We start from the raw sequence: 23,686 nt of genomic DNA, 5'->3' as shown, positions 1-23,686 counted from the left end.
TCTTAAGTATCGCTGCAACCACACCCATCCAGGAAAATGGGGAGTACTCCACCACACATGCCTGAATTGTACTTTTTGAATGGTATATGCTTTGGAAGTCAAGAAGTGAGTGTGCACTATAGAATCCGCAGTCTCTTACCTGTTCTTGTAGCCTCAGTATTTAATACAGCTGGTCCAGTTCCGTTGGTGGTCAATAGGAATGCCCAGGATCTTAGGGAATTCTGCAAAAATAAAGGAAATAGTTTGACTCTCTCTTGCTGGAAATAATCATTGCCTGACACCTACTCGTTACTCATCAACGCCTCATCTTCCGTCTCGGAACACTTCAACCCCAGGACATCAATGTGGACTTCAACAGTTTCCTCATTTCCCCTTCCCCCACCTCACCCTAGTTCTAAACTTCCAGCTCAGCACTGTCCCCATGACTTGTCCCACCTGCCTATCTCCTTTTCCACCTATCCACTCCACCCTCACCTCCCTGACCTATCACCTTCATCCCCTCCCCCACTCACCCATTGTACTCTATGCTACTTTCTCCCCACCCTCACCCTCCTCTAGCTTATCTCTCCACACTTCAGGCTCACTGCCTTTATTCCTGATGAAGGGCTTTTGCCCAAAACGTCGATTTCGAAGCTCCTTGGATGCTGCCTGAACTGCTGTGCTCTTCCAGCACCACTAATCCAGAATCTGGTTTCCAGCATCTGCAATCATTGTTTTTACCTCGTCACTCGTCAACCCTAGCCTGAATGTTGTCTAGGTCTGCATGGACACAGGTTGCTTCAGTAAATTTAACAACTTGCAAACAGTCATTAGAACATAATCTATTACCTTGTGTAAGACTCCAGTTCAACCCTGGCTGGACTCAAAATGCTTTATAAAGTATCTTCATCACCAGTGGGAAACTGGGAATGAACAATCATTGTCATAATTGCCCACATCCTGAAGATAAATAATAACATTTCACAAAACCAAACATAGGAAAATTGTTCAATTGCCTCACTCTTCTGAGATTGGATCTCCATCGTGCCTTTAAAATTTTGGACTAAAGAACTGTGCTCTACAATTGCAACACTATAGGAGTCCAGAGGAGGTGGAAATTGTGGGGACTCTGTTTCCAGTAACTCTGGCACTGCCTGCATGATTGCCATATTTGGAAGGGCCATAATCTGGACAGTCCATGCATGCGCTGGTGGTACTGGAGGTATACGGAATGGTTAACTTGTGGTATCAGTCAGCATTAGTACAGTTTTTCTGTGCTCAGTCTGCCATGGGTGACCTCACCAAGCATGTGCAAGAATCCTGTCGATATCTTAAACATCTTCTGTAATATGCTGCACAAGGGACTCCCCAGCAGCGCTATTTAAAGACGCCAGCTCGGGACTTTCAGGTAAGGGGTTTCTGACTGTCATTTGCTGCAGCAATATGCAAGTACTGTGTGGTTGGAGAAGCTGACCCAACTCACTTCAATGGCGCTGGACCATCACAAACAGCAGATTTTGAAACTGTGAGCAGAGAATGTGTTCTAACCTGGGCAGTGGTTTGTTAGGGGGAGGGGGGGAGCTTTCATCACGGTTCCTCATGACCTGCGACTAACAGGGAAATGTTGGAGTAGAGAACAAGAAACATGAGGTTGTGCGCAGGGTCAGAGGGGAGGGGCTTCTCAACCAGACATTAAACCCACATAGGGCGCTTAGAGAGCATATTTCCCACCACCACCTTAGCTAGGAGCAGCTTCTGGGTGAGCAATGCTTCACCAATGTCATTGCATTGTGCCATCACCACATCTAAACTTGCTGCTGTGGCCATGAAGATTACTGTTGTCCTCAATGCCTATACTCCTACTCCTAACTCTTATGTTTGTACATCTTGGGTTCATTCCAGTGCCATCACTGACATCTCTCAGTTCACTATGCAGCACCACATTGTGGGAGTCACAGATTCCCTGTACACCAGGACAGGAGACTTCATTATTTTCTCACGAAGCTGAGGGCAGCATGGGTAATGGGCACATGGGTTTCTCTAATAAAGACCGTCACATCGTACATGTCCCCAAAATCCTGAAATGCAAGCCAATACGTTGAACTAATTCCAGAATTATTTTATCCAACAACACTGCCATTAATATAATCAATGCATCCTGTTACTTAGACTAGTTTAGAGGTTTTATATCAGGGCTTTAGGAGGTTTATTTGAATAAACGAGTTTTGTAGCTGAACCACTGTTTTTGTGAGGTTTTTATAAAGTCCACTAAGCATTATAAAAGGGGACGAGAATAGAAACCACTTACTCTACACACACTTGTGCTTTCTCTTGACCCCTGTTTATCTGCACCATTTCCTGACCTCCACAGTCACATCTCAAAGATTGCAGCATGGCTAATGGAAGTGGTGGGAACCTAGGAAGACCAGCTCAAGCAGGAATGGGCATTACATCTTCAGATGCAGTAGTCTGCGCTGGCTGAGGGTCTGTGGGTGGAGTGGTTGGAGGAGGCGCTGTCACCTCAGAGACCGCAGCACATTGATGCACCATGGCCTCACTACTATTTATCTGGGGTAGGGCCTAAGCAATGGTAGTGATCTGTTAGATAGATTTCTGGCCTGGTGTGGAACTTTGCATGCCCATTTGAGCGCTGGTATCCAGTGCTGTATTGGCAGTAGTCCAACTCAGGCTAACCTTGCAAGACTAAAGCAGATATCTTAAGATCTCAATGGGAGGTTCCTCTCTTATACATTGAAACCATGTTGCTACACAGGCTGAGGGATTGGCCACCAGACTCTGCTTCATGAGTGTATTCATGTGTCTTGGAGTTAGCCAACTTCACTCCCAACAGAGGTGCTGGTAGAAGGGCAATACTCACCTCTTACCAACCCCCCCCCACCCCACCCCCCCAACCACACACCCCCAACCAGCCCTGCAGCTGCCAACTCATGTGTGGTGTCTCATCACAGGCTTGTAAGTAGCTGCTGTGCCAGGATCTGAAATGGTGTCTCTGAATATTGGATCACATGACCATTCAGGTTAGTTGCCTTAGCAGCCGCAGTGACAGCTGTGTCAATAATTCAGGGTTTCCTTCAAGACTCTGTTGTGTAAATGCGTCAGGAAGTGCAACAGTGTATTGCAAGAGAGACGGAATGGTATTGCCCTATGTTTGGGTAAGGTACCTACCATGGTAGAATCACCACTGATGATGTGGAATGTTGAGATGAGTATTTGAAACTCCAAGCAGTTGGACATGAATCCCAAGATTGCTCAAGATTCCTGATAGATAGGTAGTGGGAAGTTATTGTACATTAAATGGTGTGTGAGGTTGGTGGTGTGTTGGACACTAGGTGGCACTTGCTAATGGATTCACTAACCTTGACCAGTTATACATGGCCATTGAACTTTTCTTGACACCACAGCCAGGTCACTGGGGTCAAACTGTTTTCAGTGACCTCTGTAGCTATTTGCTCCAACTATTGTTTTAATTGGTGGATGACCTTCTGTGGAACTATGACATTCTCCCCTCCTTTTCACCACTTGCATTGAGCTCTGCAGTGCTTTACGTCCTTCACTTCATCCAGAACCTCCCCTTTATGGGGTGCACACTGGCTTTAGCTCATGGTTGCCTTGGAGGAACCTAGGCATCTGTACCAGCAGCCAATAGCAATGTGTTTAGTACTTAACTGCAATCAAAGGAAGGAACAGGCAGCACAAAATTTGCCTGTTCTCTGCCTCACCTCAGTTGGGTTTGGGTAACTGTACACCACAAACCTTGTGTCTGCAGATGGGCCACATACAATTTATAACCCTAAAATCTATATTGCTTGAGTCCTTAGAAAAATACAGCTTCTGGCAAATATGGTGTGGGCTAACTCTTATGACACTTAAAGACATACATTGATACCTGGCTGCACAAATGCACCAGCTGACAAAGGTCAATCTGTCTAGCCTTGAAAGTTGAAAGGGCAGTTCCATATGCTTCTTTGAAAACTTCTTGCCTGATTTGAGCTTTCCTCTCAAAAAAACAAAAAGGGCTGGAGATCACAGCGGGTCAAGCAGCACCCATGGAAAGAGAGCAAGCTAATGTTTTGAGTCGTAATGTTAGTTTGCTTTCTTTCCATGGATGCTGCATGATCCACCGTGATCTCTAACATTTTTTGTTTTCAGTACCGACTCTATCAGTTTTTCTAAGATTACCATGACAACAAGCCTCTTGGTAGTTGCACCTTAAACTTTGTCAGCCTGACCAGGAGCATATTGCCACTCCCTTGCAAGATTGAAACCTTCTTCACTATTAAACGCAGAGGTTCATGTATTTTTAAGGAACTCGTTAATTAAGATATCCATATCCCTCGTCACAGAAACAGGTTTCACAGCTTCTTCACTGTTCCATTATTAGAATGTTGAACACATGACAAAGTCGATAGAAAAATCATGACTTTTGGATATGCAGTGATGGAGTTGCTTGGGAATGGTGAAAGGGCATTATTGTAAATATTATCTGAATGACTTTTAGAAAACCATGAAAGGTTCCACTTTTATAAAACCTTTGAAAGACAAATCATGTGAATGTACAATCATGATTTGAGTTTATTCCTTCCCTGCTATTTGTGAGAACTTTAGACGCCTTTCTATTGAAATGTGCTCTGATGAGATCTATTACACAATAATGACATGCACTTAGACAGCATTCTTCATGGTTACAGAACAATTTAAAGCACTTTATATAAATAAGATACATCTACCAGTGTAGTTACAATTGAAATGCAAGAAAAGTAGCAATTGTCTGAGCAGAACAACTTCACAGTATTGTGATAATGGACACACAAACATTTTTAGGTGTATTAATTGAGGGATAAATACTGATAATACAATGGTAATCATTTGTCTGCTCCTCTTCAAAATTGTGCTGTGGCATTTTCCATGTCCATCTGATAGGGCTTTGGTTTCATGTCTCATCCAAAAGATTGCATCTCCTAAAGGCCCCCCAAGACTGTTCGATTCAGTCACAGGGAATCAGAGTCCTACAGCACGGAGACAAGCCCTTTAGCTCAAACTGGTCCATGCCGACCAAAATGTCCATTCACGCTAATCCCATTTCCCTGCATTTGGCCCATATTCTTCGAAACCTTTCCTATCCATGTATTTGTCCAAATGCCTTTTAAATGTTGTTAATGCACCTGCCTCAACCACTTCCACTGGCAGCTCATTCCATATGCGTACCACCCTCTGTACAAAAAGGTTTCCCCTCAGGTTCCCTTTCATTCTTTCCCCTCTAACCTTAAACTGATGCCCTAGTCCTCGATTCCCCAACCCTGGGAAAAAGACTAAGTGCATTCACCCTATTCATGCCTCTCATGATCTTTCTATAAGATCCCGAACCAGTCTCCTATGCTCTAAAGAAAAAATTCCTAGCTTGTCCAATCTCTCCCTATAACTTAGACCATTGAGTCCTAGCAACAGCCCCTTGTAAATTTCTTCTGCATCCTTTCCAGTTTAATATATCCTAACAATGGCAAGGTGACCAAAACTAAACACAATACTCCAAGTGTGGCCTCTCCAGTGTCCTGTAAAACTGCTCTGGTGAAAGAAAAATAAACGGTTTTCATTTATATAGTGCTTTTCAAGTTCAGACAGCTCAAAGCATTTTACAATCAGTGAATTACTTTTTGTGGAGCAGATACTGTCATAATTTAGGAAAGATTGGTGACCAACATATACACAAAGGACTCTCTTAAAGCAGTTCTTTCCATGAATAGTCAGATAATCTTGTTTATGATGTGTTCGAGGGATAAATCTTCATCAGGATGCTGGGAATTTCTTTTAATTAGTGCCAGGAGATCTTTTACATCCAGCTGAGGTGGTATGTGGGGGCCTCAGTTTAACAACTCATTTGAAAGGTGGCACCCACAACAAGCAGCACTTCCTCAGTAGTGCACTGAAGTGTCAGCTTTGATTTTTAAACTCAAATCCTGTGTTGGGACTCATACTTGAAACGTTGTGGCTCAAAGCCACAGTTGACATTATTAACCTGTATCGCTGAACTATTGAATTGTATAAGAGCGGACTTGACTGGGTAGATGCAGGGAGGTTGCTTCCTCTTGTGGGAGAGTGTAGGATGAGAGGCCATAATTTCAGTCTAAGGGGTCATCCATTTCATATAGAAAGGAGGGGGAATATCTCCTCTCAGAGGACTGTAAATCTGTGGAATTCTTTACTCTACAGGCTATAGAGACTGGGTCACTGAGTATATTCAACACTGAGAAAGAGAGATTTAATTAGTAAAGGAATCAAGGGTTATGGGCAAAAGGCAGGAAAGTGGACGTGAGGATTATAAGGTCAACTGTGATCTCATTGAATGGCAGAACAGAGTTGATGAGCTGAATGACCTGTTTCTGCTTCTGTGTCTTATGGTCTTGTTTTGCCCATGTTTCTAGAGATGGCATTGAAACTACAACTTTCTGACTCAGGTGATAGTAATACCCTTTGAAGTACAGTTAACAGGATTTCTGAAATCCAATATTTGTAAGCTTTTATGACTTAGATTTAGATTTTATGATTGCTTGAACCCAAGTACAGAAGTACCTGTACAGTGAAGTGCATAACGTCCTCAGACATGGCGTCAGCCTAGGTATAAAGGTACTTAGGTACAAAAAAAGCTTAGGTATAAAGCAGTAAAAGAAACAAAGTTAAAACATTCAGCATTACCATCAGAGAATAAGTGGAAAAATAAAGAAATAAGGTAATAGTTAATATTAAAATTGTTCTTCATATAAACTAGAAAAAGGAAGGAAAAATGTTAAAATTCAATAGCCTTAGCTTATGCTTCTCTGCCTTTAAGTTATTGCTAACCATTTGCACAGGGATATGAGGTAGTGTCCACGTTGAAGAAAGCACGCATTAAAAAATATTATTTACTCAACCCCTTCCCCACAGCCAATTGTTGAAGCAGTGGTCGTTTTGGGGAATTTTACAGTGAGTGTGCAACTGACCATTCACACTTCACTGAGACTCTGAGGGTAGATCAAGGTTAGTAATGCCACTACATAAACATTGCCATCTGAAAGTGGCTCAAGGAACTTCAAAAATCTTTCTGATGGATGGGGGGGGGGGGGGGGAGATTTATATTTATGTTGGCATTTTAGTGTTAGAGTCTGTTAAGATGACCTTATTGCCAGCAGCTATTCGGGGTGGAGGGGTTGGCTCGGAGCCTGGCCAGTTTCACTTATAGCAAAAGCGTCTGTGCTTTGGACTGGTCTAAGCACCAGTTCTGAAATGCCCAGTCAGCTGAGCATATGGCAGTGTAGGACCCATACAGCACCTTTCCCTGTCTCCGAGTCTCCTCTCGTTACCTCACCAATGAGATGGAGTTCCTGCTATAATACAGTCACTGTTATAAAGCACACTATGAAGGGGTAGATGCAGAGAGGCTGTATCCACTTGTGAAAGAGTCTAGGACCAGAATACAGGATCACGTATTTAAGACAGAGATGAGAAGGATTTTTTTCTTTCAGAGGGTAATGAATCTGTGGAATTCTTTACTACAGAGTGTTGTAGATTGGGTGGTATATTCAAGGCTGACATAGACACATTGTTAATCAGTAAGAGAATCAAGGTTTACAGGAAAAAGACAGGAAAGTGGAGTTGAAGATTATTAGATAAAACCCGAAAGGACTGCAGATGCTGTGAATGAGAAACAAAGGAAGGGTCACCAGACCCAAAACACAAACCCGGATTTCTCTTCACAGCTGTTGCCAGCTTTTCCAGCCACTTCTGTTTTTGTTGTTAAAAATTATTAGATCTGCTATGATCTCATGGAATGGTGGAGCAAACTTGATGGGCTGAATGGCCCATTACTGCTCCTGTGCCTTATGGTCCTACAGAATGCAATTTGTTAACATTTCTCCTTGACGGATTCTCCAATGGACTGAGTGGAGATGCTGTTGCAAAGGTACAACTTCACCCATTCCAGCCCTTTAACTTATATCACAACTTTTTTTTTCAGAGGCAAAGGAATAACTAGGAATTACTTTCCCTAGGACTTTCACAAGATAGTTCCGGATGAGAAAGCTCATTAACTGCCCTTTGTCTGAACAAGAGTTTCATGACATTAGTCTTTAAATTGAACACATAACCTCAATTAACACTCAAGTACAGCACTGTAGTGAGCAAAGCCATCCAACCATTATGAATCAAATGTATCTTAATGTCTTGCAAGGATTTTTTTAATTAATAATAGCCTTGCAAACATATTCTGCTGATGGTAATTCTGTCTGATGATAGCCAACTAATGGAATGACATTGAGGAAAGCCCCATTCAGAAAGTTAACATGATACAATGAGTTGATTGGCCCCATTTTGAGTGAAGATGAGAGTGGTGCTGGAAAAGCACAGCAGGTCAGGCAGCATCTGAGGAGGAGGAAAATCGATGTTTTGGGCAAAAGCCCTTCATTCAGGCTGATTAAGGGCTTTTGCCCCAAACATCGATTCTCCTGCTCCTCAGATGCTGCCTGACCTGCTGTGCTTTTCCAGCACCATTCTAATCTTGACTCTGATCTCCAACATCTGCAGTACTCAACTTTGGCCTCATTTTGAGATGCACTAATTCTCTGAATTGCCTCAGACTGCAGGGAACATCCTCAGTGTGGTGGTATGTAAACCTGGAGCCTTTTTCTGAAAGCTAGTTAGAATGTTGCAGTTAAAGCAACTGATTGGATTCACAAGTATTGGCTGGGTTCTGAGACCATGAGGGAAGGATATGATGAGTATGAAGTCAACACTACAGACTGATCTGGGGATTGCTGGTCTGAATAATGTCCTTTCTGCCAATAACCAAGAGAGAACAAAAAGAAACTACTTGCCCACAGCGAGCAGAATACTGAACGTTTTGCAGCCTACAAGAACATTGAGCTGCGTGCATTCTTTACGACAGTGTTATGAGAGATGGGAGCAAGTTGGCCGAACAAGCTGTTCGCAAGTCTTATCTTAACACAGCAACATATTAACATAAAATGGAAGGCTCTTACCGTATTTTGGAACCATAGCATTAAATTGCTGGCCTTATCTTTGGGAAGAAAAAAAGAACTTTTTCTGTAAGTCACTTGGGGTTTTGACATCAAGCGACTGGAAACTATTTAAGCAGCTTGGAGGTGCTATGCTGTCCCATTTGCTGCTTGTATTCCTGGACGGGGGCCAGTTCTAATAGAAAGAGCTTAGCTGTAGTGTTTATACAATATCGAGCAGATAGTCCTAATGCCATTTCGCTTCCTGTAAAGAGGAGCTCTGACCGGCTGAGGGAGTGTGTGAGCACTGGGGCACTGACACTTGTGATGCAGCCACTGAAGAGGTCGGATGGACAGCGACGGTGTAACTGAGAAAGAGGGAGAACAGAACATGAGTTACGTTTCTACCCTTCACATCCGATTGCAGAAACCCTGTCGGCAACCGGGCGTTAGGAAGGAGGCGGCAGACAAGGCGGTGTCGCCAGCAAAGCTTGGGACTGGAGCTCAGAGATCAGATGCTGACTCTATCAGTGCAGGTTAGAAAGCTCTGTGTGCGTTACTATAGCTAGTGCTCACATGCAGCTTATGTGTCAACTCAGATATCTGAGGATGTTTTATACATACACACGACGACAGTATAATAAACGTTAGATAAAAAATTGATTGCCTTTCATTTTTAATACGATGAAACTTTGACCTGCCATGTTCCAACTCTTTTGAAACAGGCAGGCCAGAATAGCACAGAGGAAAGCCAGCTCTAACCACATTCAAATCATTAGAATCAAGGAACTTCTAATTTAAAAGGAGCAAACTGTATTTACACTGTGAACTCAGGCCGCATATTATTTGTCCTGTACACTGTTGAATGTTTGCAAATGTAATCTTTCTACATGATTTGAAGGCATATTTATATTATTAATGCTTAGGGACCATCGTCTTTTATATTAGTATTATTAATATATTTGCATAAGTGATTAAAGTTTGTATTTCATTTCATCTCCACAATTTTTTATAATGGAAATAGCAAAATGCACTTGTATCTGAAAAGGAATATCATTATGTCCAAGAATATTTTCTTTAATAGGTGATTGCTGTTCCCACCGGTATTATCTTGCTTGTCATTTTTAATATCCCAAAATTAAAAGAACTGAAAACCATGTTTTTTGTCCACAAGTGGAGTTGACTACCTCTTGTTCGTGGGAAATGATCAGCCTCCCTTTTTTCCCCCATCGTTTTCTGGTTTGCTTCAAATTTACCGTTTTTTTTTCTTTTCAAATCCTCCTGGATTTTGCATGCGTTCTGTGAAAGAATGAGGTTTGAGAGCTGACTGCAGAGTCACTGCTTGAGTAGGCATGTTCTGTTCATACACAATAACCTGGACTTGGTTAGCTTATAATAATCAAAGCTTGCAGATATTGCAAGATTTTCAGGAATGTGGTAAATAGTGAAACTCCTGTAACCACCAACTTGTGCCAACTACGAGGTGTATCAGTATGTTTAGCTGCTTGGCTAAGCTCATCTCACCAAATCAAGATGGGAACAGGGGTAGGCCGTTCAGCCTATTGAACCTGCCCCACAATCCAATATGGTCACGGGTGATTGAACACTCCATCTTTTTCATTACCCCTTCTCTAACATTCTCTATATTACTAGTCATCAGCAATCTATCGATCTCTACTTTAAACCTATTCAAAGACAAAGCTTCTACTGTCCTCTGGGATAGAGAATTCCAAAAGTTCACAACAAGTAAAAGAAAAATGCTCCTTGGCTTGGACTTGAGTGTGATTCCTCTTATTTTTAAGTAGACCCCTGGGTTTTAGACTCCCAGTCAGGGGAGACATCTTATCTGCATCTATCCTGTCTACCTCTTCAGGTTTTTTTGTAAATTTCTGTGATTGAGTCATTTCTTTTGAAACTCTATAGAATGTAGGTCCAGTTAGCCCAATCTGTCTTCATATCAGAGGTCACACAACACCAGGTTACAGTCCAAATGGCTTATTTGAAATCATAAGTTTTCAGAGCGCTGCTCCTTTGTCAGGTTGTTAACCTGTTGGGCTATAACCTGGTGTTGTGTGACTTCTGACTTTGTCCAGGAGAAAGAGAGGACTGCAGATACTGGAGATCAGAGCCGAAAAGTGTGGCACTGAAAATGCACAGCAGGTCAGGCAGCATCTGAGGAGTAGGAGAATTGATGTTTCACGCATAAGCCCTTCATCAAGAATGTGGGAGTGAGGGGAAGAGGGCAGAAAGATAAATAGGAGAGTGGGTTGTGGAGGAGGTAGCTGGGAAGGCGATAGGTAGATGCACCATCATTCCCCACCTATATCTACCTATCACCTTCCTAGCTTCCTCACTCTCATCCTCACACTCCTATTTAATTCTCAGCCATCTTCCTCACCCTCCCACATTCATGATGAAGGGCTTATGTCCGAAACGTCGACTGTCCTGCTTCTCAAATGCTGCCTGACCTGCTGTGCTTTTCCAGTGCCACACTTTTCGATTGTGACTTTGTCCACCCCAGTCCAACACTGGCACCTCCACATCATGTTTCCCATACACTTCCAGTTCTGCCTTTGAACGTAACACACGGTGGCACAGTAGCTCAGCAGTTAGCACTGCTGCCTCACACTGCCAGGGACCCGGGTTCAGTCCAGCTTCTGGTGAGTAGCTGTGTGGAGTTTGCACATTCTCCCCATGTGTGCATGGGTTTCCTCTGGGAGCTCCGGTTTCCTCCTACAGTCCAAAGCTGTGCAGGTTAAGTGAATTGACCATACTAAATTCCCCATAGTGTTCAGACGCGTGCAGGTTAGGTGCATTAGTCAGGGGGAAGTGCAGTGCGATAGGGTAGGGAAATGGGTCAGTGTGGACTTGTTGGGCCAAATGGCCTGTTTTCACACTGTAGGGATTCTATTCTATGACATCACTGTCAAAGCTCTGCCCTTTAGGATTCAAAAGTGAGAAGGTTATATAATCCTGTATAAAATAATGGTCAGACACCAGCTGGAGTCTTGGTTAATTCTGGGAATCACTTTTTTTTTCAGAGAGATATCAAAGCCTTAGTGTGGAGGCAGCAGAGATTTACCAGAATAATGAAGAGATTTTGACTCCAGTGATAAGACTGGAGAAGCTGGTGTTTCTGAACAGGGAAAGTTAACAGGAGTTTTATCTGATGTGTTCACTCTGAAGGGTTTTCATAGGGTAGAAAGGCAAAGCTATTTCCAGGGTTGCTAACAGAAAGGCGCAGATTTATTGTAATTGCTTAAAAGAACCAGAAGCAACATGAGGGGGAAAAACACTGCTGCCAGATAGTTTGATCTAAAATGCTCCCTAATTAAGGCAAGGTGAAGAAGATTATATAATAAGCTCCAAAAGGAATTTGGGGAGATAGTCATGTAGGAAATAGTCACCGTGCTATGAGGTTTACAGTGATTTTGGAACTCTGTCAAAAAGCTCACATGAATGCATTAGATCAAACGTTCTCCCTGTGCTATTCTTTCTGTTAGGGAGGGGCTTTTAAAACCTCCAACTGGAATCAACAACAGTGTGTAACTACATGGAAAATATCCATCTTTACTTTGTCTGGGTTGTATCATCATTGAACACTGGCTGATTCTGCATTGAGCATTGCTGGCTAGGCCAATGCTTCGTACCTACCTGTGTTACCCTTCCCAAAGTGGTGCTGGTGGGTCTTTGAGTTGCTCCAGTCCATGTGATGATACATATATAAAGTAAGAAATGTATACAGCACCTTCCGAGACCTCCCAAACTGCATAGAGTCAATGTGGTAATCATTTTCACAAACTTATGGTTGTATTGTAGGAAATGTAACACTCAATTTATGTATGGCAAGCTCCCACAAACTACAATGTGAGAGTTTCCAGATAATCTGTTCTTTATGATGTTGGTTAATGATAAATATTAGCCAGCGCGCCAGGGAAAACTGCCCTTCTCTTCTTCAAAATATTCTCCATGGGAATTATTTTCATTCCTGACTGGGCAAACAGAGATGCAGTTTAACATTACATCCAAAAAAAAGCATATTTAATGATTTCTGCCATCGGCTATCAGTCCTTGGTTTCTTCTTTCTTCAAATCCTAAAATGGGACTTCAGAATGCAACCTTCTGATTTTCTTCTGATTTCACTCATGAGATGTGGGTGTCACTGACTGGGCCAACATTTATTGCCCATTCATAGTTGCCCTCCTGAAGATCGTGGTGGGCTGCTTTGTTGAACCATTGTAGATGTTGTGCCGTAGATGGGCTAACATTGATGTTAGGGATGGGGTCACAGGGTTTTGAACCAGCCACGCTGAAGGAAAAGAGAGGAGCTTGCAGGTAGTGACATTCACATGTATTTGCTGCCTTATCCTTCTTGATGGAAGTCATCATGGGTTTGGAAGGTGCTAACTATGGAGCCTTGGTGAATTTCTGCATCCTGCTGAGCATTGGGAATGGGAGGATTGTATGTCACCACATTTACAAACAATCGAGTGGGTTGCTTCATCCTGCACAGTGTCAAGCTCCCAGAATGTTGAATAAGCTGAACTCTTCTGGGCAAATGGGGAGTATTCCATCACACTCTTGACTTGTGCCATGTAGGTGGTGGACAGGTTTTGAGGAGTCAGGAGGTGAGTTACTCTCTGCAGAATTCTGATGTCCGCTTGTAGCCATTGTATTTATATGGTAGCTCTGTGTCTTCTCAGTGGTAACCCCCCAGGATGTTGAAAGTGGAATATCTGGTGACGACGATACCAATGAATGTCCAGATGTGACAGTTGGATTCTCTCTTGTTAGAGATGGTCATTGCCCGGCACTAATGTGGCGCAAATTTCTTGTCGGCCAAAACCTGGATATTGTCTCAGCTTTGCTGCATTTGATGTGGATTGCTTCGGTATTGGTGAATTTAGAGAGTTAGAAGAAATAATACTACCAACTGAAGACTGGCAGATGTAAGCTTACAATTCAGGTTAGTTGGAAAAGCTAGGTCTCATTCATTCAATTCTGGACTGAAGAGCCCAGATATTAACACAAGATGGATAATAATGTTTGTGTGTCTCACAATTGGCATTCCTGTGTTCCTTTCTAAGCGACATGCTCATGATTTTATCATTATGTAGCATGTGACCTGACATATAAATATTTCAGATTCGGGCCACCTGACTGGGTTACCTGAAGCATAACACACTAATGGGAGCATGCTATAGTTTGTAACTGAATACCCTAATACCAAGCCAGTCACTCCTGACTGTGATTGTTGTAATATTTGTATAACAGAGTTGCATTACATATTCTGTTGAGTTCTTCAGTACTGTGGTACTCACATGTAATTCTTGAGAGAACCTGAAATTGTGGCATTGTGTAAGGACAGTCTGCCGGAAAATATTAAATGGTAAAACTTTAAATGAGTTGGCTAACTGACATACTTAGGGTGAAAATATAAGTATTTTAATAATATGGAACAAAATGATAAAACTGTGGGTGGGGGGGGGGGGTGGGTAGACAACTGGGATCACTGATTTTATAAATGTCAAATCCACTTTTTAATGTTATATGAATCATTGATTAAGCTACAGTTAAAATATTCATTCCTGCATTGAGCAGTCTCGGAAGGAATGGAAGGCAATGAAAAAGTGTAGGTTTCCTACAAATAAATCCGTTACAACAGGTTTTGGTTAAGTGACATTAGAATGAAAATATTAAGAGCAATTCTCCAAGAAATATTCAATATTTGAGAATTTAAGTCAGAAAAAAATGGTATTTCTCACATCAATAAAGAATGATGTGCAAAATGCACATCAATCCAGACATTTTTAGAAGGTAAAGCACCCTAATTTTTAAATTACATTCTGAGAAGTTAATAAATATCCCATCCATTTTATCCATTTCCTTGTATATGCTATCTATTTAGGTTTCTACAGGTTCTGGTTGATAGCAAGTAAACAACACTGTGCAAAGCCATGATTTTTGCTCTATATGGTTCTGAAGTAGTGGGAAGCTGTAAAATATTCTCAAGCTTTGGTGACATTAGAAGATGGTTGAGAGTGTTGAACCAAAACAAAGAAAAGGGTAATGTTGTTGTGCTTGTTTTTAATATTTGTGTAACTCCATATCTGTGAACCTTGAAATCTTTTGTTACGATAGTGCTTATGTTGCAAATGAAAGTTATTGGTTGGGAAAGTTCTGGTTTGGTACTTGAGGTTGTAAAAGGGGCTATAAAGAAGCAAACACTGAATGCTCTTTTTGTTTTAAGTACTTAACTTGCAAGGGGAAAAAGAAGAGAATTATTAGTTTTTTTTAATATTCACTAAGTTGAACTTCAACTGCAAGACTGTTATTGTCAGCTGAGTAGCAAGGGATATGGAACAAAGGTGTTGAGTTTCAGATCAGCCATAAAAGGTAGCAACTTGCTTTTCTAAAGTATTTTATGTAATGTAATAAAATCTCCCAGTGCGTTCCACAGGAGCATTATGAAATGAGGTTGGTCACCAACCACGTGAGATATTAGGACTTTAAGACAAAAGTTGTTAAAGGAAGAAGGAGTGGTAGACAGGTGATGAAATTTAACAAGGGAATTCCAGAGCTATATTTTTACAGGGGTTTAGGCTGCTGAACGTGTAGCTGCCAATGGTGAAACAATTTAATTGTGCAGATGCTGTAGATGACAGAAATAGAGGAGCTCCGATATCTCCGGGATGTTGTGTAGCTGGAGGCGATTACTGAGATAGGGAGAGGCACACCACGGAGAAGATTGACAACAAGGATAAGAATATTAAAATAGAGGTGTTGCACTGAGAAGCCAAGATAAGTCAACAAGGGTAAAAAGAACACGTCTGCAGTGAGAACATAACAGCAAACCTTTGGCTTTGGTTTACCGAGAGTAGAACTTGCGATGCCTGTCTGGAGTGCATTGGAATAGTAAAGTCTTTTTTGGTGATTTGTTATGGAATATGGGCAGCCAGCATTTATTGCCCACTCTTGAGAAGGTGGTGGTGAGTTCTTGCCTTGAGCCACTGCACTGTAGCATGTAGGAGCAACACCAGTAATCTATTTCCAAGTCAGGGTGGTTTGTGGTTTGGAGGGGTCTTGCAGGTGCTGGTGTACTTATGGATCTGCTGCCCTTGGTTTTCTGAATGACAGCTGTGTAAGGTGCTATCTAAACGGCTTTGTATTTCTGCAGTACATCTTGTAGTTGGTACACACGACTCACCATTGATGGTGGAGGGAGTAAATGTCGAACATGGGGGATGGGGTGCCAATCAAGTGGGATGCTTTGTCCTAGATGGTAGCAACTTTCCTAGTGTTTTTAAAGCCGCAGTCATCCATTTATGGGAGGTGATGGCCTAGTGGTATTATCGCTGGACTGTTAGTCCAGAGACTCTGATATTGTTCTGGGGTTGCAGGATTGAATCCTACCATGGCAGATGGTGGAATTTGAGTTCAGTTTTAAAAATCTGGAATTAAGGGCCTAATGTCCATGAATCCATTGCTGATTGTCAGGAAAAACCCATCTGGTTAACTAATGTCCTTTATGGAATGAAACTGCTATCCTTACCTGGTCTGGCCTTTATGCGATTCCAGACTCACAGCAATGTAGTTGACTCTTAAATGCACTCTGGGCAATTAGGGATAGACATTAAATGCTGCCTTGGGGGCAACTTTCTCATCCTGGTTAATAGGTTTAAAAAAAGGTGGAGAGTATTCCATCACATTCCTGGCTTGGGTCCTGTAGATGGTGAACAGGTTTGTGAAAATATGGTGGCGCAGTGGTTAGCACTACTGCCTTACAGTGCCAGGGACCTGGGTTCGATTCCAGCCTTGGGCAACTGCCTGTGAGGAATTTGCACATTCTCCCTGTGCCTACGTTGGCTTAGTCCTGGTGCTCCGATTTCCCCTCTCAATCCCAGGTTAGATAAATTGGCCATGTTAAATTGCCCATGGTGTTCAGGGATGTGAAGGTTAGGTGCATTAGTCAGGGGTAAATGTAGAGTAATAGGGTAGGGGCAATGGGTCTGGGTGGGTTGGTCTTCAGAGGGTTGATGTGGACTTGTTGGGTCAAATGGCCTGTTTCCACACTGTAGGGATTCTATGATTCTTGCCATAGACTTGCTCTAGTAGCCATATTGCTTACATTTTCTGGTCCAAGATTAATCCAGGTAATGAAGACATTTGTGAGAGTTTCAGCAATAGACGAGCTGAGGAAAGTGCAAAGCCAGATCATGTTATGGGAGGTGGAGGTAGGCAGTCTTAAAAATGAGCTTCCAGACACATCCTCATAAAGTAAAATACCACACTAATATTCTGAATAGATTTGGCAGACATGAGGACAACAATGAGGGGGTTGGAGCCGATGGCTAGGTAGTGAGCTTTCCTACAAGGACTGAAGACAATTCAGTCTTCCCATTGTTTAGTTAAAGATAACTTCACATCCAGTACTAGATATTCGATAAGCAATTTGTTAATTTACCAACAGTGAGGAGTCTAGAGAGTGGTGCTAAGGTGAATATCATCAGTGTAAATGTGAAAATTACCTTTGAAGGGTGTCATTAAGGTGCAATATATGGATGAGAAATAGGATCAGATTGAACAACAGATTGGGTGAATGGCCTCCTAAGTCTTTTATCACATCAGGAAAAAAATTAACTTATGAAAAGATTGGAATCCATTTGAAATCTTAAGTGTCCTGTGCAAAAAGGGCATATAAGACCATAAGACATAGAAGTGGAAGTAAGGCCGTTCGGCCCATCAAGTCCACTCCACCATTCAATCATGGCTGATGGGCATTTCAACTCCACTTACCCACATTCTCCCCGTAGCCCTTTAATTCCTTGTGACATCAAGAATTGATCAGTCTCTAACTTGAAGACATTTAGCGTCCCAGCCTCCACTGCACTCAGCGGCAATGAATTCCACAGGCCCACCACACTCTGGCTGAAGAAATGTCTCCGCATTTCTGTTCTGAATTTACCCCCTCTAATTCTAAGGCTGTGTCCACGGGTCCTAGTCTCCTCACCTAACGGAAACAATTTCCTAGCGTCCACCCTTTCCAAGCCATATAGTCTTACTTCTCATTTTGTAAGAAATTAATTCACGGGTTAAGGGCATCACTGGCTAGGCCTGCATTTATTGCACATCCCAGAGGGAAGTTAAGAGTCAACCACATTGCTGTCTGGAGTTATATGTAGGCCAGACCATGTAAGGATGCCACTTTCCTTCCCCAAAGGACATTGTGAACCGGATGGGTTTTTCCAACAATGGTCATCATCAGACTATTAATTCTAGATTTTTATTGAATTCAAATTCAGCCATCTGCTATGACCAGATTTGAACCTGGGTCCCCAGAACATTACCTGGGCCTGTGGATTAAGAGTCTGGCAATAATATTACCAGGCCATTACCTACTGTCTCCTTTTGGGGATACAGTTCTACAGTGCTGATCAACCTATACTAACCTGAACCTGAGCAGATTGTAAATGTTAGACCATGTCTAAAAAGGGAAGAAAACAATGAACACTACTTAAGGATGTTGTGGTTCTGTTCGCCGAGCTGGGAATTTGTATCGCAGATGTTTCGTCCCCTGTCTAGGTGACATCCTCAGTGCTTGGGAGCCTCCTGTGAAGGATCTTTTGAAAGACAAATGTTCCAGAATAAAATGAAATGTCACATGATAAATTGTGGGCTAATTAAAGAAAGCCTCAGCAATTTGGAAAGCAAGATCATATTTGAGTAACTCGTTCCAGTTCTTCAAAGGAATGGAAAAAGTTGATGAATGGAGTGCAAACGTTGCTCATTTGGACTTCCAAAGGTGTTTGACAAATTGTAATGTGATCAGTTAGTTTGTAAATTGAAGCACGTGGAATGAAAGAGGCAGTGCTGGTCTGAATGCAACATTGAGTAAGGGACAGAAAACAATAGGTGTGAATAGTTGTTTCCATTCTTACAGTATGCTTGCACTGGTAATCCCCAGGGTTCAGTATGAGGGTGATTTCTGATTTTTTTTCATATGTATTAATGACCCAGAATTTTGTGAAATGAGATTATTTCAGAGTTTACATTTGATGTGAAACCAGTAAATGTAGCAAAGTGTGACTTGGAAAGATCAAACTTCAGAGGACCAAAAGCACACGTGTGGTGAAATTGGCCAACAAACCGCAGAGAAAATTTAATGCAGTCGAACATGAAGTGATACACTTTGTTGGGGAGTGTGAAGAGAGTGTGATAAGTCTGGCTAATATTCTAACAAAACAGTATATATCATAAGAAGTGACAGTGTCACATGATTTTGTTCTCATGGTAGTGGGCCTTAAGTAAGATGTTGTCATATTTGTTAAATAAAGTTAAGGTATTCATTAGACCAGCTGTTACTATTCTGTAGCAGTGCATTGAGACTTGAATGTTAACAGCTGATAAACTGCAAGATACAATTTAAAAGGGAGTGCAAGATAAGAGCGAACTTGGAGTTCAAGTAGACAAAGTTTTGAGGGTAAAAACAATGACTGCAGATGCTGGAAAGCAAATACTGGATTAGTGGTGCTGGAAGAGCACAGCAGTTCAGGCAGCATCCAACGAGCAGCGAAATCGACGTTTCGGGCAAAAGCCCTTCATCAGGAATATTCCTGATGATTATTCCTGATGAAGGGCTTTTGCCCGAAACGTCGATTTCGCTGCTCGTTGGATGCTGCCTGAACTGCTGTGCTCTTCCAGCACCACTAATCCAGTAAAAGTTTTGAGGGTTGCAAGCCTAATGCCACTTTGTGGTGGTATTGCTGGGTACTTTTGATTCATATATCCCAGTTGGCAAGCTTATGACTGCTTTACCATCAGAGAGCAATTGCACCAGTACTTAAATTGCTTCATTCTCCTACCCTCCAACCGAGAGTGAGGAACAATGTACAGAAGTTACCACAGGCCAGCCCTACCTAATCGGAGAAATTGAGACTTAGGAACAGGGCACTTATCTACTGTTTTGTAACTGAGGTGATTGCTCATACCGGGAAACATCATAGAAACAGGAAGCAAGCAGGCAAAAACATAGGGAAGTGTTAAAACTGAGTTTTTTTGCAATTAAGTGGTTTACATGAGAGTTCCTGATTCTGCTAACTCTTTGACTTAAAAAAACTTTGCTTGCTGGAAACTGTTAGAAAAGGTGTTTCAAGTAACTCATTTTTGCAGTTACTGAGTATGTAATGTGGTTTTTGCAGCAGTTCAGTGTGGTTTCTGACCAATTTGACTGTTACAATGATGGAAGTTATAAAAGGCTGAATTTAAAAAGCCAAAAGTTCAATTTCAGAGTCAAAGTGAAGAACAATTCAAAGAATTATTTTCAATATCAAAGAACAATTGGAAAGCTTCAAACTGATGAAAATTGTTTGTACTTTAAAATAGCAGGTAATTTTCAGGCCAATGCTTTTGCAAAATAAACAAAATAAGCTTGGACTTTTATGTTAAATAAAAAAATTGCATTCAATATACAACTTTTATCCTTTGCAGAATTCATTATTTATAGGAAGTACAAAACTGACTTTAATTGCTAGTCTAAATTCTATTCAACATAAATTTGGTTCATGTTGAGTTAAAAGTGGTTAATTGAATTTAATTGATTAGAACAAATGGTATTGTTGTCAGTAACAGACCATTCAGACATTGAGAGCCCATTTCTTAACATGTTTACTTTGGTGAATGTCACGTACCAGGTTGGAGGCTGTGGTAGAGCTTCCATTTGTTTGCTAGCAACTGTGAATGCTCACCCAATGAGGTGAGCATGGTTTGAAGTAGCCTTTTCCTGCTTTCTCTAAACTTAGAGGTCAAATAGACATTAAGCACCATCCTTTAGATGAGAAACTCCATGATCAATCCAACAGAAACTCAAAGCATCATCACCCTAAGTAATGGAGAGCCAGGAAATAAGAAGTGTATTTCCTTCATGAAAATTTCTGAACTTCCTGTTACTATTAGACCAGCAGTGGTTGGATGTCTAACCAATGAAATTTATACAATGGTCTATTCTTTCTCGAGGTATACCGATGCATGCCCACCTCGAATGACCAAAGATGTACCAGCAGCTCCACAGTCTATCAGTGCCTTATATTACATAATTATTAAGGATTTTTTCCTACCCTCTCCATAGTTTTGAATGATAGATATCTATCACAAAGACAGCCATTATGAAATTTTGAATAAGGTGTGAAACAGTTGCTTAAGTACCAGTTCTATGTTGGTTGAACTTCTGTGCTATCATTTGTTTTAATTACTTGCTTGTAGCTCACTCACTTCATAATACACAAGTTAAACACAATGCCAGAAACACAACTGAACATCGACAAAGGGAAAAGACTGCGTGATTGCCCTATGTGTAGAGCCTTGGCTTTGCCCAGTGGGGACTTGCTGCAACAATGGCAGGATGAAGTAGCTGGGAGTTTTCTATCTTCTCTGATCAAATCAATCATAATCCCCATGCGAAACGTTAATTTGCACTTCCCTTTTAGATGCCGACTGACCACTTGTGCATCTCCAACATGTTGCTTTTCAAATGTTCAGTTTTATCAATTAATATGTTTCTTCTCCACTTCAAATTCTCTTTTAACTTTTTCACTCCCTTTTGATTTAGTATTGGGACTAACTATCTTGTAATGAACGTGGAGCAGATAAATGAACCTGGTGGATATTTCTGGATCTTCCCCATCATTGTCAGTTGAATGTCAAACATATTGAATGAAGTGGTGTGGGAGACAATCCATTTTTCATAAGCATCTTAATCATAGAAACCCTAAAATGTGGAAACAGGTCATCTGCTCCATTGAGTCCACACTGACCCTCTGAAGAGCACCCAACCTAGACCCACTCCATCACCCTATCCCTGTAACCCTGATTTTCCATGGCTAATCCTCTTAGCTTGGACATAATGGGCAATTTAGCATTGCCAATCCACATAACTTGTACAGCTTTTGTTTCTCCTCTTTCTCCAGATTTGTTTGAATTTAAAATTAAAGGAGATTAGACTATAGAACTGTACAGCGTGAAAACAGACCCTTTGGTCCAACATACCCACGCTGACCAGATGTCCTAAATTAATCTAGTCCCATTTGCCAATATTTGACCCTTATCCCTCTTAAACCCTTCATATTCATATTCCGATTCAGAAAACTTTGAAATTTTATAATTGTACTCCGCTCCAAGTGCTCTGGCAGCTTATTCCATACATGCACCCCACTCTGCATGAAAAAGATGCCCCTTAGGTCCCTTTTAAATCTTTCCTCTCACCATTAACCTATGGCCTCTAGTTCTAAGCTGGGAAAAAGACTTGACTATTCATGCTATCCATGCCCCTGATGATCTTAGAAACCTCTCTGAGATCACCCCTCAGCTTCTGTCACTATAGGGAAAATAGCCCCAGCCTATTTGACCTCTTCCTATAGCTCAAACCGTCCTACCCTGGCAACATCCTTATAAATCCTTTCTGCACCCCTTCAAGATTATTAATTTTTTGTTTAGAAGTACATTTCACCTAAAGTATTCTTTGTTATATTGAGATGAAGATAGATTCTTAACTAGCAATGGTTTCAAAGTTACCAAGGCTGGGCAGGTGTGTAAGATACAAGTGTGGCGATATTATTTTTTTAAGCTGAGACATTAGGCTTGGTCTGTTTGCTCACAGTGAAAGTAAGAGATTCTATGACTAACAGAAAGAAGCATAGACCCAAAAGCAAGATACTGTGGATGCCTCCGTAAAAGCTACCGAAAATTCTCAGCAGGACAGGCAGCAGCTGTGCTGAGAGAAATGGAATGAATGTTTCATAAGTTCCATCAGCACTCTGGTATCCATATGTGTTTCCAGCAATTTTGTTGTTTTTGTTATGACATTCTTATGCTGTCCTGACATACGCTTCCCACTGATACAAATGTTACTCATGCTCCGAAGTGAAAACTCTTTTGAAAATTTGCTGATTGCAAGCTATTAGTTTGAGTTTTATTTTATTATAGACTTTATTCTTTTCAGAACTTGAGTTACACTGTCAGATTTTATGAATGCAGTGCAATGCTAATGTAACAATTTGTGGGACAATGTGATTAAATATAGTCATGACACTGCAGGATACTTGAGTGTCTTACATTGCAAATTGCATCTGTTTACAACAAACATTTCCTTCTGTGTGGTCATTCTTCTCCTCTCCAAGAGACCAAGAGAGAAAAATCCACAAGAGTCTGTTAATCCGTCACTTAGCTCTGTGGCATTTCCAGACTTGCTGAATTCCACACTAACACTCTGGTTAAAATGCCTCCCATTGAGAAGAGAGTGTGATGCACCTCTGTCTGTTTAACCTAATGCCCTTTGTGTATACTGAATGAAACATTCCTGGTGATTTAGGTGTGGTAAAGAAACTAGTAGACTTTATCTGACTGGTGTGAAATGCTTAGAATTGTGCATGGCAATCCCATTGTTTGTTGAACCTGTTGGATTACTACAGCAACTCTACATTGCATTTTTGCTGCGTTGTGTGTTATTTTTACTATATCAATGGTTGTGGTTATATCACCTCTAAGATATCTTTTCAGAAGTAGGTATTTTCTACTCCACCTGTTCAGAGATGTTCTTGCACACCTTTTGACTCTGCCATTGCACCACAAGGGCTGTTCAGTTCCTTAGGGGAGTATCTTAGGCCCAACCATCCTCGGCTGTTTCATCAATGACTTTCCCTCCATCAAAT

At 41.5% G+C, this 23,686-nt stretch overlaps 1 protein-coding gene and 1 long non-coding RNA gene across 2 annotated transcripts in view; one reads left to right on the top strand and one right to left on the bottom strand.

Annotated features, from left to right (window-relative positions):
• Window positions 1–9,263, bottom strand: part of LOC140465902 (uncharacterized) — a 36,351-nt gene extending 27,088 nt beyond the window's left edge. The window contains exons 1-2 of the long non-coding RNA XR_011955184.1: window positions 9,009–9,263; window positions 140–221 (exon numbers count right to left, since the gene is read on the bottom strand). This is a non-coding gene — a long non-coding RNA (uncharacterized lncRNA). The remainder of the gene's footprint in view (window positions 1–139; window positions 222–9,008) is intronic.
• The window catches only part of LOC140465901 (myosin light chain kinase, smooth muscle-like), an 85,002-nt gene continuing 70,432 nt past the window's right edge, over window positions 9,117–23,686 (top strand). The window contains exon 1 of the mRNA XM_072561826.1: window positions 9,117–9,520. Coding sequence (XP_072417927.1) covers window positions 9,334–9,520 — 187 coding nt within the window. The 5' untranslated portion in view covers window positions 9,117–9,333. The remainder of the gene's footprint in view (window positions 9,521–23,686) is intronic.

This window comes from Chiloscyllium punctatum, chromosome 42 (assembly GCF_047496795.1).
Source record: "Chiloscyllium punctatum isolate Juve2018m chromosome 42, sChiPun1.3, whole genome shotgun sequence".
Taxonomy (NCBI): Eukaryota; Metazoa; Chordata; class Chondrichthyes; order Orectolobiformes; family Hemiscylliidae; genus Chiloscyllium; species Chiloscyllium punctatum.
Note: the sequence above shows the minus strand (reverse complement) of the source record. Positions and strands in the feature narration are given on the sequence as shown.